This window comes from Phocoena sinus, chromosome 3 (genome assembly GCF_008692025.1).
Source record: "Phocoena sinus isolate mPhoSin1 chromosome 3, mPhoSin1.pri, whole genome shotgun sequence".
NCBI classification, from domain to species: domain Eukaryota; kingdom Metazoa; phylum Chordata; class Mammalia; order Artiodactyla; family Phocoenidae; genus Phocoena; species Phocoena sinus.
Window position 1 is genome coordinate 164,814,742 of NC_045765.1, and position 21,497 is coordinate 164,836,238.

The 21,497-nt window shown below is 44.2% G+C and overlaps 1 protein-coding gene across 2 annotated transcripts in view; it reads left to right on the forward strand.

Annotated features, from left to right (window-relative positions):
- The window catches only part of CTNND2 (catenin delta 2), a 944,584-nt gene that overhangs the window by 897,584 nt on the left and 25,503 nt on the right, over positions 1–21,497 (forward strand). For both annotated transcript variants that reach the window (XM_032628308.1, XM_032628309.1), the window contains one exon: positions 1,680–1,764. In XM_032628308.1, the coding sequence (XP_032484199.1) occupies positions 1,680–1,764 (85 nt within the window). The remainder of the gene's footprint in view (positions 1–1,679; positions 1,765–21,497) is intronic.

The following is a 21,497-nucleotide window of genomic DNA, read 5'->3' on the forward strand; positions in this document are numbered from 1 at the left end:
CTTGAAATTTATAAGAACTCTGTATTTTTTTCTTTTAAAAGTACACAGTATAACTAAGAGATTTTCAAACACAAGCCAAATTTGAATTCCAAGTCAGCAATAACGATAGTAAGAGTGACTGTTACTGTTTCCAGTAAGTAAACGGATGAAGAATACTTACACGTAGTTGGTCTACATTGCAAACGTGAAGACCCAGGAAAATAGCAGACATTTAATTGATCATGTATTAGCATCCCATCATTTCATTTGCAGGTCCTCACACATCCATTCGCTCTGGCTTTCAAATCCGAGCTCGACCTGATCCCATCTAACCATCTGCTTACTTTGCATTTTAAAAACTATTTTATGTCAGAAGCAGTTTTGATCTCAATTCAGATGTTCTCTTTGAGGGATCTGTGGGCCACTGCACCATGGGTCAGCTTCAGGGGTGGACTTCACCTTGGAGTCCTCACGAGTGGTTATGTCCTGCCCAACTCCAGGAGTCACCACATAGGCCAGGGGTCGGCCAACTGCAACCCACGAGCCAAATCCCCACCACCATCCGTCCTTGTAAGTAACACTTGATTAGAACACAGCCACTTCCATTCTCTTGTCTATTATTTATGACTCCTCTCATCCTGCAATGGCAGAGTTGAGCAGCTGCGACCAAGACCATGTGGTCCACAAATCACAGAATATTTATTATCTGACCCTTTACAGCAAAAGTGTACCAGCCCTTGCAATTGGGTACAGTGTCACAATAGCCACTCAAGTTGTGCTGCTGTTGTGGACCCAGCCCGTTGGAACAAAGAATCCGGAGGTAGTTAATAGTTGCCCTCACCACTAGTCAAAGTGACTTCCAAGAACTGGATTGAATTTAATCAACATGGATGTATTGACCTAGTGTCTGTTCTGAGATGCAGGTTGGCACTGAACCAAAAGGCGAAATATTTAGCTATAGTTTCATAGGGATTTCAAAGCCATGACTCGAAAACAATGGTAAGAACCGCTAGTCCAAAGGTTTCCATGACCTTACTTTCTCACTCTGATCCAGAGGACAGAGCTTTAATTGCATGAAGGGCTTTGTTTATAGATGCTTATCCACGCTCATCCCTCCATATAAATGTAAGAGAGTGTGTGTGCCAGTGTGTGCACACGTCAGCTTCATGCCAGTCACTTGTGCTTGGCATCATCAGCAAACGGAAAACAATTGCCTGTAACCCCTCAGGTATGTAGAGCCAACGCTATACGTGCTCTCACGCTTCAGTTGAGAAAGTGAATATCTTTTTTCGCCTTACTTACTACACAGGTGTTAAACAACACTGCCATTAAAACCCTTTAATCTGACCTTTCCTAGTTGCTATCCTTCTCTTCTTTCTGTTCCATTTTGTAGTCCAGCGCTAAATCTGCATTCTGACTCTTGGGTTTGCATTTGCAATGCACGGCTCTCGGGTTTGCATTTTGAAAACTCTTTGCCAAATTGCAGTGCCTTCTTGTCTCTCCCCTTCATGGGTATGTGGGTGAGAATGAGGCTGGAGACTGGTGACAGCCATCCCTTGTACTGTCCAGTCTGGAAAAAGAAAAGAGCCAGAAAAGCCATGAAGCTTTTATTCCTTTTATTCTTGCTGTTTCCTGACAAGTCAATTTGAAGCCCAGCTGTCCCACTCGGCATCTTGCATGTCCTGTCTTTTCTTTATCAGACACTCTCCGAAGGTGATCAAGGCCGCATCTCAGGTTCTGAACAGCATGTGGCAGTACCGAGACCTGAGGAGTCTCTACAAAAAGGTAAGGTTTGCTTTACCTTCTTGGCTCGTTAGCTGCACACGGTCCCTGAGCCCAAAGACACCGTATTTGGTCCTAACGAGATGTGTCATAGGTATGAAGGGACCTCGTCTCAGAGTCTGAGCAATTGAAACACAGCTGAAACAAGAGATCAATGAAGAAGCAAAAGAAAAGGGTCACTAAGTGTCCCCTGAATATACACTAAGATTCATGAACTTTCTGGATTGGACAGACCGATAGCCATAGCGAAAATAAGATTGTTTTTCTGAGCTTCTGTATTGTGTAATAGACTAAAAAGTAATAATGAACAGAGGGATTTTGCCAAAAAAAAAAAAAAAGCGTCAATAAATAATGTAGTAATAGTAGAGAGGAGACAGAAAAAAATGTAAAAAGCAGTTCAGGAGGTTGAGAAGAATTGCAGCCCAGGAACGTTGAGTAGAGACCCGACAGCCTGCCCCACATTCCTAGCCTGAGACCCTGAACTAGTGACTGATCAGGTTGAAGGGCTGATGATCCTGACGACAGCCGTAGATCATAGCAAGAGGCTGGGCATTCATTCAGCAGACTCTCCCCAGGCCGGCTGGAATTTATATCATACATTTCAGAGGAGACTTCATCCCCAAAATGGTTTAAAAATAAACCTTAAGAGAAAAAGGTCACATCTAGAAATTTTAATTCTACACCTCATTCCCAAATGCTGCTGAACAAAAGATGCGTACTTTTCTTTTTTGCTTGGGAGGGGAGAGAGTCCTTTCACAACATCTCCCAGAAGTTGTCGTTTTGTTGTTACCAGACCAGAAGATGTGAGTCATTTTAAATGATCGGAGATCCCAGGACAGATTTGAGTTAACAAATGGGGCGGAGGACACCACTGACAGATTGGCAGGGAGAACAGCCTAGGCATCGATCTCCATAGGATTTCAGAAAACGTGAACAGGGCTTCCATCAACAGCTGCCCAGAGCACCTCCTTGCAGCCCTTGGCAGCCTGCATGGAGGGAGAGGGGGAGCTGAAAGTCATTGCCACCTTGGTCCTCAGCCTCCCAGTCTTGGGATCGGGAGGTGGGGTCACAGCAAGAGGCTCACATCAGAGGGGGCAAGACCCATCTTGCCAGAGGGAAAATCTGTCGTTTTCTAAGCCAGTGGGAAAAAGTAAATATTTAATACTGGTCCTACTAAGTTAGTCTATTTCTAGATTTCCCCGAGATCTTTCTGTTTCCCGTAAGCATTCATTACTTTGTACTTTAAAGTTTAGCCCATATATTTCAAAATTCTCTTTTAAGATTTTTCTGTTCCTTAAGAGGAAGTATGTTTAGGCTGAAACATTGCAAAATTAAGGGTTAGGGGAGTGTTCTGAATTAATTATATCCTTTCCTACGTATCTTGCTGTTCATCGAAAGTGTTTTGGGTTCCATGCTGTTTGAAATGCACATCCCAGCATCCCTACGTGGTTCCTTCCAGGACTCTTCCAGGACACAAATGAATTCTCTCCCAGGACAGGATCCTTCAGCTAAACAGGCAGCCAGACATGAAGAACACGCTATAAATTAGAAAAGAGCTGGTCATTCTGAATCGGTGGCTCCAGAAGTTCAATGAAATATTACTGCCTCAAATAAACTCCACTTTCCCTCGGATCCCGAACATCTCTTTGCTGAAATGCACCTTCTCATACTTCTTTGCATTGAAGGGAAATGGCTTTTAGAGACTCTACAAGTTATTTGTTGAATAGTAGTATGAGTTTTCCATCTTAGTTTTTTCCTGTGTTGGTAGTAGGGTTCAGAAAGTGTAATTGTCTCTCTCTTTCCATGAAAAAAGAAAAAAAGAATGTGTTGACAGAAATTTAATGGAGCTAAAACTCAAGAGCTAAAGAGGGTTTAAAATGTGGTTCATGTGAGGAGACTCAAGAAAGATGGGCTGGAGAAGCTGATGGTGATGTTTTTCATTGACCCAGGATTTTAAAGTATTGAGAAAGAGCTGTTTTCTTTGTTTTTTTTGTTTTGTTTTGCTTTTTTTTGGTTGCATTGGGTTGCTGTGCGCAGGCTTTCTCTAGTTGCGGCAAGCAGGGGCTACTCTTCATTGCGGTGTGCGGGCTTCTCGTTGCAGAGCACGGGCTCTAGGTGCACGGGCTTCAGTAGTTGCAGCACATGGGCTCAGTAGTTGCAGCACCCAGGCTTCAGTAGTTGTGGCTCGCGGGCTCTAGAGTGCAGGCTCAGTAGTCACGGTACACAGGTTTAGTTGCTCTGCGGCATGTGGGATCTTCCCGGACCTGGGCTCGAACCTGTGTCCCCTGCATTGGCAGGCTGATTCTTAACCACTGTGCCACCTGGGAAGTCCCAAGAGATGTTCTTAATAACTTCCATATTATGCAGTCGTGATATGGAATGAGGACTTTATGCTCAGTATAAGTGCTGCTAATAGCAAAGCTCAAAATGCACAGAAGCTTTTCTTTTTTGAAAGGTCCTTTGGTGAGAAAACCCAAATTCATTCATCCTTATGAATTGTTTTTAATCAGCAGGACAATAGATTTCCATTTTGTTCTTCATTGACAATGAATATATCATTTAAAAAATGCCTGATCCATGTCTTTTAATTATCCATGCTTCAAATCTATTTATTAAACACCTAGTATAGGCTTAGAAAAGGAAGAATTCCAAAGAAAACATGACACGTAGAGCAGCTACTGTGGATAAAAATGAAATATGGAACAACAATCGGCAACTACGTTAGATTCAGAGTTATGTTGTACCACAGGTTTACTGGATAAATTAAGAGAAGGAAAATTATAGAGCAAAATCTTGAATCTGTAGAGTGCACATAAGTTAGGAGGTAAGAGGAAAGGGCGTTATGTCTAAGAGGAAAAACATGAGTAGAGAGATGGAAATTGAAATAAAAATGGCATATCTATGAGACAGAATTAAAGGTCCATCTGGCACTGGCTTATTTCCTCCTAGGACCCAAGCACAGAGGCCAGAATCACAATTCATTAGCTCAGCTACTTTATTTTACTTAGAAATCCATTTAGTACATCGGAATATTCTTTTGGCCGGGAGTACTGACCAAATTATGTTGGATTCCTGATACATTGTGAGCCAAAACATTTGTATTATCCAAATCTTCAACTTCAGTGAGGCCTGGACTTCTGATTTTCTCCAAGGGAAAATTAATAACTGAAGAAGAATGTTATCACTGGCAGGCTAAATAATGCATCACGTTTTTGTATTTTTTTAAACCAATCCTTAAGATTAGATAACCACAGAGAGAACTTTAAAATGTCTTTATCATCTGTACTGTATTTTTGAAGAGGATGTTTTCTAAAGGAAAAGAAGATGAGCCTTGGAACAGACTTGATAAAGGGATAAAAGAAAAGCAGGAGATCAAAAGTTCTTGACTTTTTTGAACATTAGTACTTTAAAAAAACAAGGTCACTGACATAGTAGACTGATTATGTTTGACTATGGTATGGTCTGTTGGGACAACTCATTTTGGAAGGAGATAAATTTGCTGGGGGTGTGTATGTACAATTATTATAGAAATCATCTCTTACAAACCCTTATATAATACCTTAATCCTATGTACATCTCCAAAAAATCATTTTTGGTTAGGACCCAGGCTAAGCCACTCTAACAGAGAGACTCAAAAATAGAGAAGCTCCAGCTAAACAGGTCTCTCTTTTCCTCTCATGGAACTGTAGCTGGTTAGGCAGGTGGTCCAGGGTCAGCAGGTAACCCTGGGACCCGTCTTGTTACTCTGCCTTGTACTAGGGTGTCATCCTTGCGTGTGTGGACAAAGCTCCCTAGCTTAGCTCTTCCCCTCTCATTCCAGCCCATAGGAAGAGAGAGAGGATGAGTGAGGGCAAGTCATGCTCTTTGAAGCAAGCAGCAAACTCCTGCTCTCCTCCCAGGAGCAAGAACTCAGTCATGTGGCCACAGCCAGGTACCCAGCTGTGGGGGAGGACAGGAAAAGTGGGCCGCCGTGATACCTGCTAAAACTTGGTAGCAGGAGGAAAGCGGTTATTTTACTAAAAGAAGAAAGGCAGTATCAGCTCCAGTAGTCATTTGCTTTTGTTCAAATATCTTAAATATTCATTGTAATCGCTACCTAATGGGGCATTTTATTCCATTTCAGGGTGACCATGATTTTTCAGAACTTCTTACATTAAGCAAAAATCTCCCTATCTGCAACATCTGCCCTCCAACTGCATACTAAAAGGTCTAATTTCTCTTCTCTATGATAGCCTTCCTGTTTTTGAAGTTAACCAATTCTGTACAAGGCCATCCCTTCTCAGTTGTAGGGATAGCAACATTTATTATTATTACAACTGTTGACTGAAAAAAAAAAAAAGCACAACCTAAAAGTTAAAAGTTATGTTTTATTTGGTGTACAAAACTGAGGACTTAAGCCTGGGACCCAGCATCTCAGGTGACTCTGAGGGACTGCTCCAAAGAAGTAAGAGGGGAAGCCGGGATACATAGGAGTTTCTGCAACAAAGACCAGGTAGTCGGAATATCAAAAGATGCCTGTTCATTAAAGAAAACCAGACATCTCAAGTTAAGGAGCTTAGTGATTTTCTGCGTACGGGAAGATGCAAGAGTCTGGGCTCACTGAAATCATTGCTTTGATGTGCACCTCAGCTCTCTGGGGCCAGTATCCTGTGCTTTCCCATCCTAAGTCTCCTCAGGGGGCACCGTCAGGGGGTAGCTGCAGTGGCTGACTGCTAGATGGGGGGCATCTTGGCTCCATCCTGAGTTCCCTCAGGGCTCATTGTCAGGGCGGCTGTAATGTGATGGCTTGATGGCTGCAGCATCCTTTGCTTACTGATACGGCAGGCAATATTTTTCATTCCCACAACTCATGCTCAGTTGTAATATATAGTTTCCACGACCTTCACCATTGCTATCACTTTTCCACGTGCGTGCAAGTTTGTCAGCATCCCTTTCATAATGTAGCACCCCAAAATGAATATATTCTTCCAAGTTGATTTGCAGGAGAAGAAAGAGAATAATGAGACTATTCTTCCCTGGTGCTGGGCACTGAACTTCAACTAATGAAGCCTGGGAGTGTATTAGTTCCTGGAAGGCTCATTGTACTAGCTGGTGAAGTACAAAGAGCACAGGACTTAGAATCAAACAGCCAGAGGTTAAGGGCACACCCCTGCCACTTACCAGCAGCATGACCTTGGGCAAGTTACGTGAGCCTCTCTGCCCATCGGTGCAGCATCTGACCTTGGGCAGTCCTGTGACCCACTCCTCAGAGGGACAGGGACGATTCACCGGGCCTCACAGTCGGGGATCAGAGATGCGCTGGTGTTGTTTTGTATCCAGCTATCTGAACCTGGTGGGTGGGCAGGTTCCTGACATAGAGTCTCCAGAAAAGTAAATAACCTCTAAAAATGGTCTAAAATGGACCTCTGCGATGGCTTCCTTCTGCTTTATGTATCAGAGCCTGGAACTTTCCTCAACCCTTGCATCCGAGAACCTTCACATCTTTTCATGGAGACTGCAGGCATCTCCCCATTGGTCCCATTACCGTCCCTTGCTTTCCTCATCCGTGAGGTAAACCCCATACACCTACCTGGCCACATCGCTGATGACCTCAAAGGGGACGGTGGTCATCTAAGAGCTTTGTCGGCTGGAGAGTCACATACCAGTGGGAGTTAACTGCTGTGAATCCTAGAACAGTTTTCATGCCGTTTGGCTGACAAATGCTCTTTGCCATCCTGTCCACAGGCAGCTGGACATTTGGATCCTAGTATTTCATTTTATCATTGTCATCGTTGTTCACCTTCACCCACATTTTCACGATTCCCTTTCTTTGTTCGTCTTCCCTCTTTCCAGCCCCTCGATGCCTAATCCAGGGCCCCCTTCCCACAGTCTTTCTCCTAAGCAGCTGTGCCAGCCAACGATACTGGCAATGTCTGCACAGCCCCAAAGCAAAGACTCTTGCATGATGGGGTGTAGGTAAACCAAACTACACACATAGGGTCTTGTAGGAAGCCCAGTGGTGACAATGAAAGTTGTCAGGGTTTTAGAGGTAGCTAGAATGCTTTTATTCCATTTTAGTGCGGAATTTGTGTACGTGGCAGGTCGAGGATGCTGAAGACATGCTCGTTGGATTGAGGGTGGTGCAGAGGGTTGGAATGAGAAGGGGTGAGGTCAGACCCTGGCTTAGGAAACAGCATACCGTGTCCCTCTGATAAGAGGCCCTGCTGTGACCCTGTACGTTGATAGTTTGAAAATGTGATAACCAGCGTCACTCTCAGAAAGTCTCCCGACTCCCCGTGACACCATTGTCCCCTGCCTCAGGCTCTCTGGTTGTCCCTCCTCCATCCTTTATGGGCTCGTCTTCCTGTTCATTCCCTAAATGTTGGTGTCACTCAGGGCTCTGTGTTTAGATCTTTCTCATCTCGCGCACGGCCTCTTGCTGGGTGTCTGGAGCCCTTCCTTGGGTTCAGTTACCAGCCACGTGTAGTGGTCTCCTGCATCTCTTTCTCCAGGCCCGGCCTCTCCATATATCTAGCCAACCGCTAGATGACCTACTCAGATGCCTGCAGCACCTCACGTGAGCCCACTGTTCCTGGATCCGGCTCCTCTCCCTGCGTTCTCTGATCACAGCCCTCCACCTGTCACCCTAGCCAGGACCCAGGAACCACCACTGGCTCTTTCCTCTCCTTCACACAGCTGCGTCAAACCCACCAGAAAACCCCAGTCTTCTGTCTCCATCCATCTCTCTCCACGGTCATGGCCATGAAAAGCTGCTTCTGTCTTCTGGATTATCAACCCCCATCCTAACTGGTCTCTGTGCCGTCTGGCTTCCTCCACTCCTGTCTGTTCTCCAAAGGACAGCCGGGGTGAACTTCCTAAAAAGCACATCTGATTAAGTTACTACTGCACCTCTCAGTGGCTCCCACTGCCCGCAGGAAGGAATCCAGACATCTTAGCGCAGCCCGTGAGACCTTTCAGGTGCAGCCGCAGCCTAGCTCTCCATTTAATCCCTGCTCTGCCTGCACTCAGCCACCAGCTGTACCTAACTTCTGTGCTTCCAGTTCCCTCTCCCTCCTTGTCTCCCACCCTGTGGAGCCTTTCCAAACATCTGTACTCCACCTTCCACCCTACCTGCCTCCCTGAATATTTTTTTTAATAGCACCTCCTGTGAAAATCACTTTTCCGACCTCTTCACCGCATCTGAATTAAAGATCATTCCATCTGATATAACTGTAGAGCAAATTAATTTAGGTGAATGATAACTGAATCACTTTGCTGTACACTGGAAATGAACACAACATTGTAAATCAACAATACTTCAATAAAAAGAAATAAATTTTCAATTCAGACTTTTAAAGCATGACTTTTAAGCATCATAAAGAGCATTAACGGTGCTATAATATTTAATAACTAGATAAGATTTATTTGTACTTTGATAGAAAAAACAATTTTCCTCCTTGGTTCAGATATTAATTTGGGGAGGATGTGTATTACAAACTTACAAGTCATTTCTTCATAGAAATTGCAGTGAGACTTGCCCCCAACTGTAGCATAATTAATGTCAACTCCTAATGAATGGAATTCTGAACGGATACCTTAAATGTATATTATGAACAAATGCTCCCTGAAAAAGACTGTGTGACTATGTGCTCGAAAACAAGAATGAAGTAAATGAAATAAGTTAAATGAAGCATGTCTACATCTTTGGCAAAAATAAGGTAAATGGCTTAACTTTTTTAAAAATTGCAGTTTAGGGACTTCCCTGGTGGCACAGTGGTTAAGAATCCACCTGCCAATGCAGGGAACACGGGTTTGAGCCCTGGTCCAGGAAGATCCCACATGCTGCAGAGCAACTAAGCCCATGCACCACAACTACTGAGCCTGCGCTCTAGAGCCCACGAGTCACAACTGCTGAGCCCACGTGCCACAACTAATGAAGCCCGCGCACCGAGAGCCTGTGCTGCACAACAAGAGAAGCCACTGCAATGAGAAGCCTGCGCACCGCAACGAAGACCCAACACAGCCAAAAGTAAATAAATAAAATAAATAAATTTATTTTTAAACATTGCAGTTCATACTTACTTTGATTTCTCTGTTTCTGCAACCTTCTAAATTTCCCTCTTGGCTACCAGTGTCCATGAAGGTTGTCAATGCAGCCATCAGCTTAATGATAAGAAAAATTGGGGGACTTCCCTGGTGGCGCAGGGGTTAAGAATCCACCTGCCAATGCAGGGGACACGGGTTCGAGCCCTGGTCCGGGAAGATCCCACATGCCGCGGAGCAACTAAGCCCGTGTGCCACAACTACTGAGCCTGCGCTCTAGAGCCGGCGAGCCACAACTGCTGAGCCCACGTGCCGCAACTACTGAAGCCTGCGTGCCTAGAGCCCGTGCTCCACAACAGGAGAGGCAACCGCAGTGAGAAGCCCGCGCACCGCAATGAAGAGTAGCCCCCACTCACCCCAACTAGAGAAAGCCCACGCACAGCAAAGACCCAATGCAGCCAAAAATAAATACATTAAATAAATAAATTTTTAAAAAAAAAAAAAAAAAGAAAGAAAAATTGACGTTTATCTCATTCTCAGCCAGTACAGATCACTGCTGGTCTTTGTGAGACGTTAGGTCCAAGACCAATATAGTGGGGCTTCCTAAACACAAATTCCATTAACAGGCTTTGGTTTTAAAATTGGCGTGGCCCATTTTGCTTTCAAATGTTATTTACATAGCAGTCACTTAAAATGTAAGCTTGTTTATCACTTGAACTCAGACTTGAACAAGATTTAGCATATGATTCTTAGGCTTTGAATCAAAATCTTCTTTCAATTCTAGTTAAAATAGTTCTATGTTAGTGTTTAATTATCAGAAATGCAAACAAGATCTTCACATTTGCTCTCACGTTGGGGCAAAATAACCTCTTATTAAAGAATTACAGCCAGCATGCCTGAATGTTGCACTGGATGGTGGTTAATTCCTATCTGGTCGTGGTCGGCCCCTAGGTCAAGGTGCCAGCCAGGAGGTCCCCTGCCAACTCCCATGACATCTGCCTTATGTAGGACATGTTCCTAGAGCCCCAGGGTGAATATGCCAGCACAGCACAGCAGCTTTTTGTCCTTCCCCGGCTCCCATCTGCACCTTCAGACAAGCACTGGTCTCTGGGTCTCAATGGGACTCAGCAGGTAAGACCCCTCTGCCCCAGCAAAGACCCTTGGGAACTCCAGACCACCGTAGAAGGTTCTGAGAAAAGCCACAATAGCAACATGGAGTCATCCCAGGCCAACCTGTGCGATACCATGGGAACCCTTCTCAGCGTGACGGATCTACGGGAAGTCGTGGAGCTCCAGGTACAATGAATCTGCTCTGTCCTCTGAGGCACAGACGTGTCCTGAGATGGAGTGAAGAAGTAGCAGGAAGCCTCGGGGCATCACGATGAGAATGTCTCTGAGCACTGGGTACCAGAAGACGGTGATGTTAACTGAGGGGGCACCACCTCTGTTCTACTGTCTTGCTTCTCCATGGGCTGCTCGCCAAGGAAACATGCTGAGCCTTTAAAACAGTCCCTGTAAAGTCATCATGGAAAGGGACAGGGCGGTCCCTATTGTCAAGTAGACAATCATCATGGAAAGGGACACGTTGGTCCCTATTGTCAAGTAGACAATTTGTCCAGTGTTCGGCTTATAATGCTGAGGCTCATTATTTTGCTCTACGTATCTCCAAGGGCTTCAGAGAGAACAGCATCTACTCAACCACTCTATGAGCGAATTAAAATCCTTCATTCATAAATGCAGGGATCAGGGCTTCCCTGGTGGCGCAGTGGTTGAGAGTCCGCCTGCCAATGCAGGGGACACGGGTTCATGTCCCGGTCTGGGAGGATCCCACATGCCGCGGAGCGGCTGGGCCCGTGAGCCATGGCTGCTGAGCCTGCGTGTCCGGAGCCTGTGCTCCGCAACGGGAGAGGCCACAACAGTGAGAGGCCCGCGTACCGCAAAAAATAAATAAATAAATAAATAAATGCAGGGATCAAATCAAAGACATATCAAAGGTCAGAATCCAACCTCTTGACAATCACCAGGGTTCGAAACCAGACTCATTTTACCCCCACTAATAGTCGTGTCCCCGTGTTTCTACAGTTGTGTTCCTGTAGGGCACCCTATCCCCCTACCCACCATGTGAAACGTTGGGATCTTGCATGATGAGCTTGTCTCAAAGAATGCCCAACCATCTGTGCTTGAAACAGAAAAAGGTGGTGTTTCTACGGATAGCAATATTGTATTCACTATTGCCATTTGAATGAGAGAAACAAAGCATAAAACTAATCTTTAAAGATAGACTCTCAGGCTGCGGGTACCATTCAGCCAGTGAGTAATGAGCTTTGATGGGAGTGGAGTCATGCCCTTCATGGCCTGAATCGCGCAGGACTCTCTTTTCTTACTGCCATGGGATTCATTTCGTTGGCCCTTGCCACCACTGCACTCACAAAACAAGAAATCAATAAGTAATTATGGATAGGGAAGGGGGTGCCTGCAGATTTCCTCAAATGTCCAAACTACAGTGGATGAGAGAGTGGACACAGCGTTCCGTGTTGTCTTTCGCTGCTTCCAGGAGACTGACCTCTATACCTAGATGAGCCAGTGGTCCTGACCGCTGTGAACTGAAGTCACATTTCATGCTTCACATCCCTCATCAACCTCACCAGCTGGATATTTAAAAATCAATACTGGATTACAGCGAGAACTAGAAAGATATTTTGAAATACTGTCAAGGAAAAAAACACAACATGATCAAAATTCAAAATTTTGATCTTTAAGCTTTGCAGCAAGAAGAGCAAGAAATACTTTTATACTCGCTTTAGCATGTTGCCATTTTGAAAATTAAGAGATTTTTACTTGGGGAGTATCTAAGATGGTGATGGAAAGGTGGTAAATCCTCTATAGAAATAAATTAAACGACTGTAGAGCTGTCATTTTAGCAAGGAAATTGCCTACCAGGAATTTATTAATCTTTCTACTGTGCTGGAAAATTCTTCACCAAGAGATGACTGGAAGGACGTGAAGACTTTTGGCCAGACTCTTAAACAACCTGAGTGCAGTGTCCTCAAGACTCAAAATTGTAGCTCCTTGAGTTCTTTCTTTTCTAAATCACTGTGTGTCAAGCTGGGGTCGGAAACAAAAAGGGTGAGGTTAAACTCAGCTATGACACACATTCGCGTGTTGATTTTTGTATCGACAAATAAGGTCCTCCTTCATGAGGTCCCCTAACCTCTCGGAGACAATTCGCAGACACTGATCATATGATATCTGTCCAAAAACAAAGGCACAAATGGGAACAGAAGCAAAAATCAATTCTGCAAAAGTGGAAATCGATGCACATGGCAGTTTCTAAACAAGAAGTGAGTAGTTAGAGCTGTTGTGGGACTGGACCTCCAAGTTGGGGAAAATCCTCACGAGCGGTGTCCAAGCTGAATGTTTCCTTCCTGCCTCTGCTCTGCCAGGTGGCTTTACTGTAACATTTTAAATCAGAACCTCCGAAAGTACCCCAGAGACAAAAGGCAGAGGAAAAGGATTGAATCAGGAACTAGAAAACTCGCTAAGCTTTTTTTTTTTTTTTCTTGGAAGTATAATTGATTTACAATGTCATGTTAGTTTCAAGTGTACAGCAGGGTGATTCACTTATACATATATATACAGTTTATATATATATATATATATGTATGTATACATACACGTACATACATATATATGTACGTGTATGTATATTCTTGTTCAGATTCTTTTCCATTATAGGTTATTGCGAGATATTAAATGTAGTTCCCTATGCTCTACAGTAGGACCTTACCTTGTTGTTTATCTCTTTTATATATATTAGTGTGTATCTGTTAATCCCAAACTCCTAATTTATACACCCGCCTTTCCCCTTTGGTAACCATAGTTTGTTTTCTATGTCTGTGAGTCTATTTCTGTTTTGTAAATAAGTTCATTTGTCTCAGGTATTTAAATTCTACATGTAAGTGATATTAAATGATATTTGTCTTTGTCTGACTTACTTTACTTAGTATGATCATCTCTAAGTCCATCCATGTTGCTGCAAATGGCATTATTTCATTCTTTATTATGGCTGGGTAATATTCCATTGTATATATGTACCACATCTTCTTTATCCATTCACCTGTTGATGGCAGAGGACAGATCTATCATCTGTCATCTATCCTTTAGGTTGCTTCCATGTCTTGGCTACTGTAAACGGTGGTACTGTGAACATTGGGGTGCATATCTCTTTTCAAATTAGAAAAGAAACTCACTAAGTTTAATGTAAATATACCACCATTCTTGTTGTTTACTTTGGGCAGTTCATTCAAACTCACCCCACCTTTTCAGTGGATCCCAGTAGATGGGATAAACTACGTCTAAGAAAGCCTTAATTTGACTGGGAAGAAAGAACATGATCAATTTCTTCTCTCTTCCTGCCTCCATCTGCCCCCCACCCCACCCCGCCCTCTCAGAAGCTGTTCCTTCCTATGTCCCCGTGCACCCCCCCCATCAGGCTCTGGCAGGGAAGGGGGATGAGCAGAGAGGAGAGAGAGCCCAGCCCATGAGGTTGTAGCCTGGCATCCGTATCCCGCCTATCCCCACATGCTGGCTCCTTCTCTCATAGGGGCAGTAGTGTAGTTTGCTCACCAGTACCAGCCTCCAACTGAGGACTCCTGGCCTGGACCTGGCCGCCTCCAGCTAACTGCTCCGAACTCTCCATCCACCTCAGGCTTCTGCTACTCCACTGCACATAGACCAGAGTGGATATAGATTTTGCGCCCTGTAGCTTAGGTAGTTTGGGTAATCCTGTTTAAGAAGAATATACTTTATGAATATAAAATTTCCTACAGGCCTTGGAGGGGGGCCATGCAGTGGACAGGCCTGAGACCTAAGCTTCTTAAGCTCCATGGTTGGTCCACCTCTGGCACTGAGTCTGTGCATCACCCTGATAATGGTACTGCAGACACCAGTCCCTGAGACCCCCAAACTCCAGAGAGCCTGTGGTCAGGCAGAATAAGGAGTTCACTTCCTGGGCTTCAGGAGAGGAAGGATGGGGGATGCCCAGCCCATTGACTGCCTCCAAGGAAGCCCTCCCCACTGGCATTCTCCACCCACTAGTGACTTCTCAGCCTAATCTTATATAATCTGGAGATGGAGCATGTCTTAACGCTGCAGGACCTTATTTTGTCCTCCACTTTCACAACTGTGAATGGATGATCTAATTCTTTATTTTGAGGGTATATATGGAGCAATGGGGCATCTGGTATTCACTGCTTTGGGACCTTAGCCAAAACACAGACAATGGAAGAAAATTATATTCACATCCTGTCGCAGTACCTTGTTGCAGGTATTTAATCATCTTAAGTTGTCCACAAGTCTAATCAATTGTGTCTAGCACACCCCCAAATAAACATGGCTTTAAAACAAATTCATTGCTCTCTGTTAGTTTCCTATTGCTGCATTAGCCGATTACAGCAAACTTAGTGGCTTCAAGAAACACAAATTCATGATCTTACAGTTCTCGAGGTCAGAAGTGCAAACTGGGTTTCACTGGGCTGAAATCAAAGTGTTGGTTCTGGATGCACCCCTTCCTGAAGCTGTCTAGAGAATCCATCTCCTTTTCCAGCTTCTGGAGGCTGCCACTCTCCTTGGCCAGTGGCCCCTTCCTCCATTTTCTAAGCCATCAGCATAGCTCCTTTGATTTTCTTTCTCTGCTTCTATGGTCACATCACCTTCTCTAAATGCCACCCTCTTGCATGTCTCTTTAAGGACCCTTGTGATTGCATTGGGCCCACTCAGATAATTCGGAATAATCTCCCTCTTTCAATATCTTTAACTTAATCACACCTGCAGAGTCCCTTTGCTACATAAGGTAGCCTATCACAGGTTCTAGGTAACTAGGACATTGATATCTTTGGGGGAAGGGTGCATTATTTAGCTGGATCTCCATCACGTGGCCATACAAACTGTAAGGCAGGCTGGGACATGTGGTCCAGGTGTGTGTCTGGGAAGAAAAGTAAATGGATTTGTAGCAGTTCTGGCCACATCCTCCTCCCTTACACGATCTCCTCCCAGGCTTCTCCACTGCCGCTCTCCCCTGGGTGTTCTCTGAACTTGCAAGCCTCCATCTCAGTCTTTTTTGCAGACTTCTGGTCTTCCCTGAGGCATCTTTGCTTTTCATCCTATACCGTCTAGTGGAGATGACCTCATCTGGCCCCTGGTTGTTTGTTTGTTTGTTTGTTTTAATAAATTTATTTATTTATTTACTTACTTATTTTTGGCTGCGTTGGGTCTTCATTGCCTTGTGGGCTTTCTTTAGTTGTGGCGAGCAGGGGCTACTCTTCGTTGTGGTGTGCGGGCCTCTCATTGCCGTGGCTTCTCTTGTTGCAGATCACAGGCTCTAGGTGCATGGGCTTCAGTAGTTGTGGCACGTGGGCTCAGTAGTTGTGGCTCGCGGGCTCTAGAGCGCAGGCTCAGTAGTTGTGGAACACGGGCTTAGTTGCTCCATGGCATGTGGGATCTTCCCGGACCAGGGCTCGAACCTGTGTCCCCTGCATTGGCAGGCAGATTCTTAACCACTGTGCCACTGGGAAAGCCCCAGGCTCATGGTTTTTAAATACATTTGAAGGCCAATGGCATCCACATTTATTTCTCTGTGTGGTCCTCACTCCTGAACTCTAAGCTTACACATACACAACAACCCATGTGACATCTCCACTGAACTAGCTCACAAGCTCTAACCTTCCACACATCTAACACGTACCTCTCAATATCTTCCCCAAATCTATTCTTCCTCCATTGTTGCCCATCTCTATAAAGAGCACCTAACCCACCTGGTTGTTCTTTCCAGAATCCCAGGAGTTATTTAATACCTCCTTTTTCCTTATCCCATTACATTTGGCACCAAGCCCTGCTGATTCTATACTCTGAATATCTCTCAAATCCACCTACCTCTCCCATCCTTATTTTCACATCATCTGTCCCTAGGCCTGATGAGATTGCTGCCTGCTTGGTTTCGTGGAATCTCCTTCACCATCTTCAATCTCTTTTCCCTTAAAAATTCAGAATGCACTTTTATAAATCCAAACCTGGCCCAGTCAGTCTCCTGATTAAAACTTCTCAGTGGCTTCCAGTTTCTCTCACTTTCCTACCCTTCTCTCCAAGCTCACCTTCCTCAACCTCAGTGCCTCTGCACTGCATGGGCGAAGGTTCATTCCTCAGCCAAGAATGCCTTCCCTCCTCTCCCACCAAGCCTGGCTATTTCAATCTCAGTTTGTCTCTTCCCCAAGGTAACCTCCCTCTCCAACTCTCCAAGGCTAGTAAAGATCCCTCATAAAAACCTGTGCCTTTTTCTTCCTGGCTCTTTCAGAAATGCAATGTGATATAATCCTGTTTTAAACGTCCATCTCCCCTTTATCTTCCCCTCAGGAGCCGTGCCTACCTGTCTCTGTTCTCGCCCCTGTACCCAGCACAGGTACTTACTAATGTTTAGTAAACAAATCGCAGCCATGTGGCTACCCCAGAGTTTAAGATCAGCGAGGGCTCCTTCCGTGGCTCTGCTTCCATTTCCATGGATTAAGGCATTCTGAAGCAGCGCGGAATGTGCAGACATTGAGGTTGGGACCCAGGGTGAGCTTTGAACTTGTTGGCCGCTGATAAGTATAGATGCAAAATACCTGGCTTTTCAAATGTCAGAATGACTTTGCTGCTAGAAGCCAGACATTTGGATTTGTCAACTTGAAGATGGGACTTTGTACAGTTTCGCACCAAATGTAACTTTGCAGCACTAGCTGGAACACAAAGGCCATTGGTAAAGATCATCCACATCAGATCTTTGTTTTAAGGCCTCCAAAGTGATGCCAGGGAAACAAAAGGCCTGAGCCGGTCTTATTTCAATTTGCCAGGTGGTTTTCTGCATTCCGTTTGGCACCAGTTAACGACGGTTAGTTAACCATGATATACTTTCTTCGACCAAATTATATCAATTTCTTTCCAACTTGTCAAATCTTCTCAGTAATATTGTTTCTTTAGAATTAGTTCAATGGTAATAAATTGAATTCCTAAAATGGATTTACTCAGTTTTTGCTTTTAAAAGATGGTACATACTGCAGAAGACTCTTATCCTTATGTATCCTTAAGTAGCCAAATCAATTTAATTAAATTTCATTAGAAGCACCAGAGCTGAAACAAACTAATGAAAGTAACCAGGTATGTCAGGTGGTATTTACTTCTGCAAATACTTCCTTTTGGCCCTTAAGATTTAGTTTAAATATTTAACTCTAATAGCTTTAGGAATTGTTGATGGAATTAGTTTTAATGAATCTTTTAACAAACAGTTTACCTTAAAAATAGATGGAAGCTTGTTTTATTATAGCCAAGAGGAGCTGTGGTTTCATCGACAGGCAAAATCTGGCTTGGTCTTCAATCACACAGACTCTGAATATTCTATTTCCATGTTTTTCTCTATAATACCTTTTACTGAAGTAAGGAGGATGTTTGTATAACTACCGCTAATTTGGAATCTTTTCTTTCTCTTCATGTGATTACATCAATAGGTTTATTCCACTTAAAAAATGACTGGAAAACTGGCACAATTTTGAGCAATCACATTTTCTTAAGTGAGCAGTATCTCAGCTGGTTACCTTTTTCAGCAGATGGCAACAACTCAGGTTTTAACTTTCACTTGAAAAATAGGTTCCTGACAAAGTGATTGAAGTACAAGCTCTAAGTGTTCTGGGTTGAATGAGTGGATGAACTTGGTTCGCTTTAAGCCCCAAGGATTTTCACCACACTTTCTTTATGTCACAAGTCATCATTGCAAATTTGAATTGACAAGCTCTATGGGCCGAGAGACTTCAAGGACAGCTTAACACAAAAAGCTTGTATTTGTTACTTCAGAACTAAAGAGTCTCTGTATGCCTCCTGAGAAATCCTTGTTTAGATGCCAGATAAATCTTATCAAATTAAGGAAGCTCCAGAGCTGTTTTCAAAGAGAGGAAAAACATATACTGGCATAACTGTGTCTTAGTATCTATTTCGGGGAGCCAATTAATATCCTCAGTGGAAAGAAAAACTGTTCTCCATCTTCAACGTTAATTATTTTCTGAAGCTTTTGTCCAAGTCAGAGATGTCACTTATCACTAGAAAAGATTTGTTACATCTAAATTCTAAGTATAGAAGATAAAGATTCCAAAACTCACTTTGAAAACAGAACTGCAGATGGGAACCTCCCGGTTTAACTTATCCATCACAGCTGTAGATATTCACTAACTTTGTCACTTTCCACCCCACCATTGTCTAGTCACTGAAGGGCACCTCTTCAAGAGGCCAGAGATCACAACATAAGTAACGTGAAATCCCATGCCCTGTTTGTTTGGGTTTTTTTCAATTTTTATTGGTGTATAGTTGATTTAAAATGTTGTATTAGTTTCTGCTGTACAGCAGGGTAAATCAGTTATACGTACACATATATCCACCCATGCCCTGTTAATCTCATCTCCTGAAGCACGTTGATGAAGATTTGGTATTTAACCCCTCTTCTCTAGCCTACCTCATCAGCAGATTCTCCAAACAGCCCTTGAGGTATTCACCCTTCCTCTCCACTTTCACCCTAAACTCTTTGTTAGGCAGATTGAACAAGTTCTCTCCCTAATCTCTTTTCCCTCCTCGTCCAGCTGGCAGTGTCCTTCTCCATCCCTTCTCTAATCCAGCGCTAGGGGCAGGGCCCGCTGCCCTGCTCCGCTGGCAGTGACAGGATGCTCTTTGGCGGTCAGGGAGGAGAAGGTCTGGGAACACTCCCGCCTGGCTCATTTCATTCCATCACAGCCACATGCCCTGCACACCTCCTGTTGGCATGCACAGCACCCTGTTCCTGCTCCAGAGCAGCGACCCCGGTCATCAGTGTTCCATGCCCAGTAATGTTCCCACAAGGTGACCCCCTCCAGAAACCAGCCCATCAGTCCAGTGAACACAAGTCACACCTCACAGCAGGTGTGGGCTCCTATACCCAAACTGAAGGACATTGGAGCATATCTAATGAGAAATGTGATGTGCTCTCCCTTCTCCTCCTTTTTCCCCAGCTCTCCTAAGGATTGTGTTTGGGGAAAACCGAGTGCATTTGCTGTGGACAGCGGCTCGTGGTTTCTGAGCTGCAGGATGCAAGAAGCAGTAGAGATTGGGGGCAGGGCATGTGCAAGAGGTAAAGATATACGTGCTCTGAGAGCTGTGAATGGAATCAGAACCAAGCCAGGCCCAGATGTGGCAGGTATAATGATGCACCAGAATTATTTACAAGATTGGTTAAAGAGGAGACAATTTTATATACCTCGCATTGAAACATGGGGAACAGAGAGAAATTACCATTTCACGTAGAGTAGGCAATCCGTAGTCTACTTTTTTCTTTCTTTTTTTTTTTTTTTTTTTTTTAGGTACCAGTTTACCTAAACCAACACTGCCTCCAGCCCAGCAGTAAGTACGTCGTAAAGGACAGATATACCAACAGCAGCAGATGAGACTGATGAGGTTGCCCTAAGCTAAAATTAAGAAAACAAAAAACTGTAAGGCTCTGATAACCTTCACTTGTTATAGAACTGTAAGAGTGTAAGAACTGTGGCGTTAGCAGTAAAGACTATGGCATTGATTATCATTGCATTCATAACAATTAATGCGGTCATCTTAAATCATTGAATCCATCTAGCAGCATTTATTAGGCACTTCGGTATTGCAGCTACTAGGCTAGAGACCAGGAAATAATAAGGCCCAGCCCAGCCTCACAGCTGGGCAGACGGACAGGCTTGCAGCAGACATAAGTGTGAGGTCATAGCATTTTGTTCATAGCAGGCAAGGAAAACCATAGCTGTATTGCTAAAAGCTCCCCTAAACCTTGGAGGCATAATTCATTTAGCAAGAGCGATTGAATGAACACGTGCTGCCTGCCTTCTGTTTACCTAGCACAAAACTGAGCCGCGAGAGTAAAATTTGACAGAAAAAGAGAAGGTGTTGTGTCAGGTCTCAGAGCTGCCTGATCAAAGGTGGAGACTGGGAAATTGAGTCACGTGGTGACTGCTGGGTAATCGGGTGTGATTGGGGCTCATTGCGGCAGGCGGGATCGGGGGGCACCTCTCTGCTCTGAGGGTGGACCTATTTTTGTTCCTGTAGAAGTCAATGCCTTATCTGACACTGCGAAATGGAGTCGAAGACCTAAGGGCCTCCTAGGATTGAGCCCTCTACAATGTATTCTGTAACCCTATTAGTCACTGCCAAATATGCATGGAAACTCCAAGCCAGTGGTTCCCAGCCACGCTATTCATTAACATCACCTGAGTGCTTTTGAAAATACCAACGCCCAGACCTTACTCAGAACAATTTCAACAGAATCTCAGAGTCCGAGGCCCAGGCAGGACTATATTTAAAACTCCCCGAACTGACTGAATCATTTTGCCCTTATTTTATGGAAAAGAAACCAAGACAGAGCTGACCAGTCATCGTGGTCCTAATCGGTCGTGGGACAGAAGGGCTGACTTGAACAATTGTCTAATTCCACCTCTCTCAACAGAGACACCCAAGGTGAAAACAGGTTTGAGCCTTGACAAACAGCTCTATTCATTTCTTTGCACACAAACCTAAGATATTCACGTGCTGATCTGAATTGAATGTCCTGCGCGATTTCCAGAATAAGAGGCTATGGGGCAGGTGTGTGCTGTACTAGCCTCGTGTAGACGGGTCTGAAAACCACT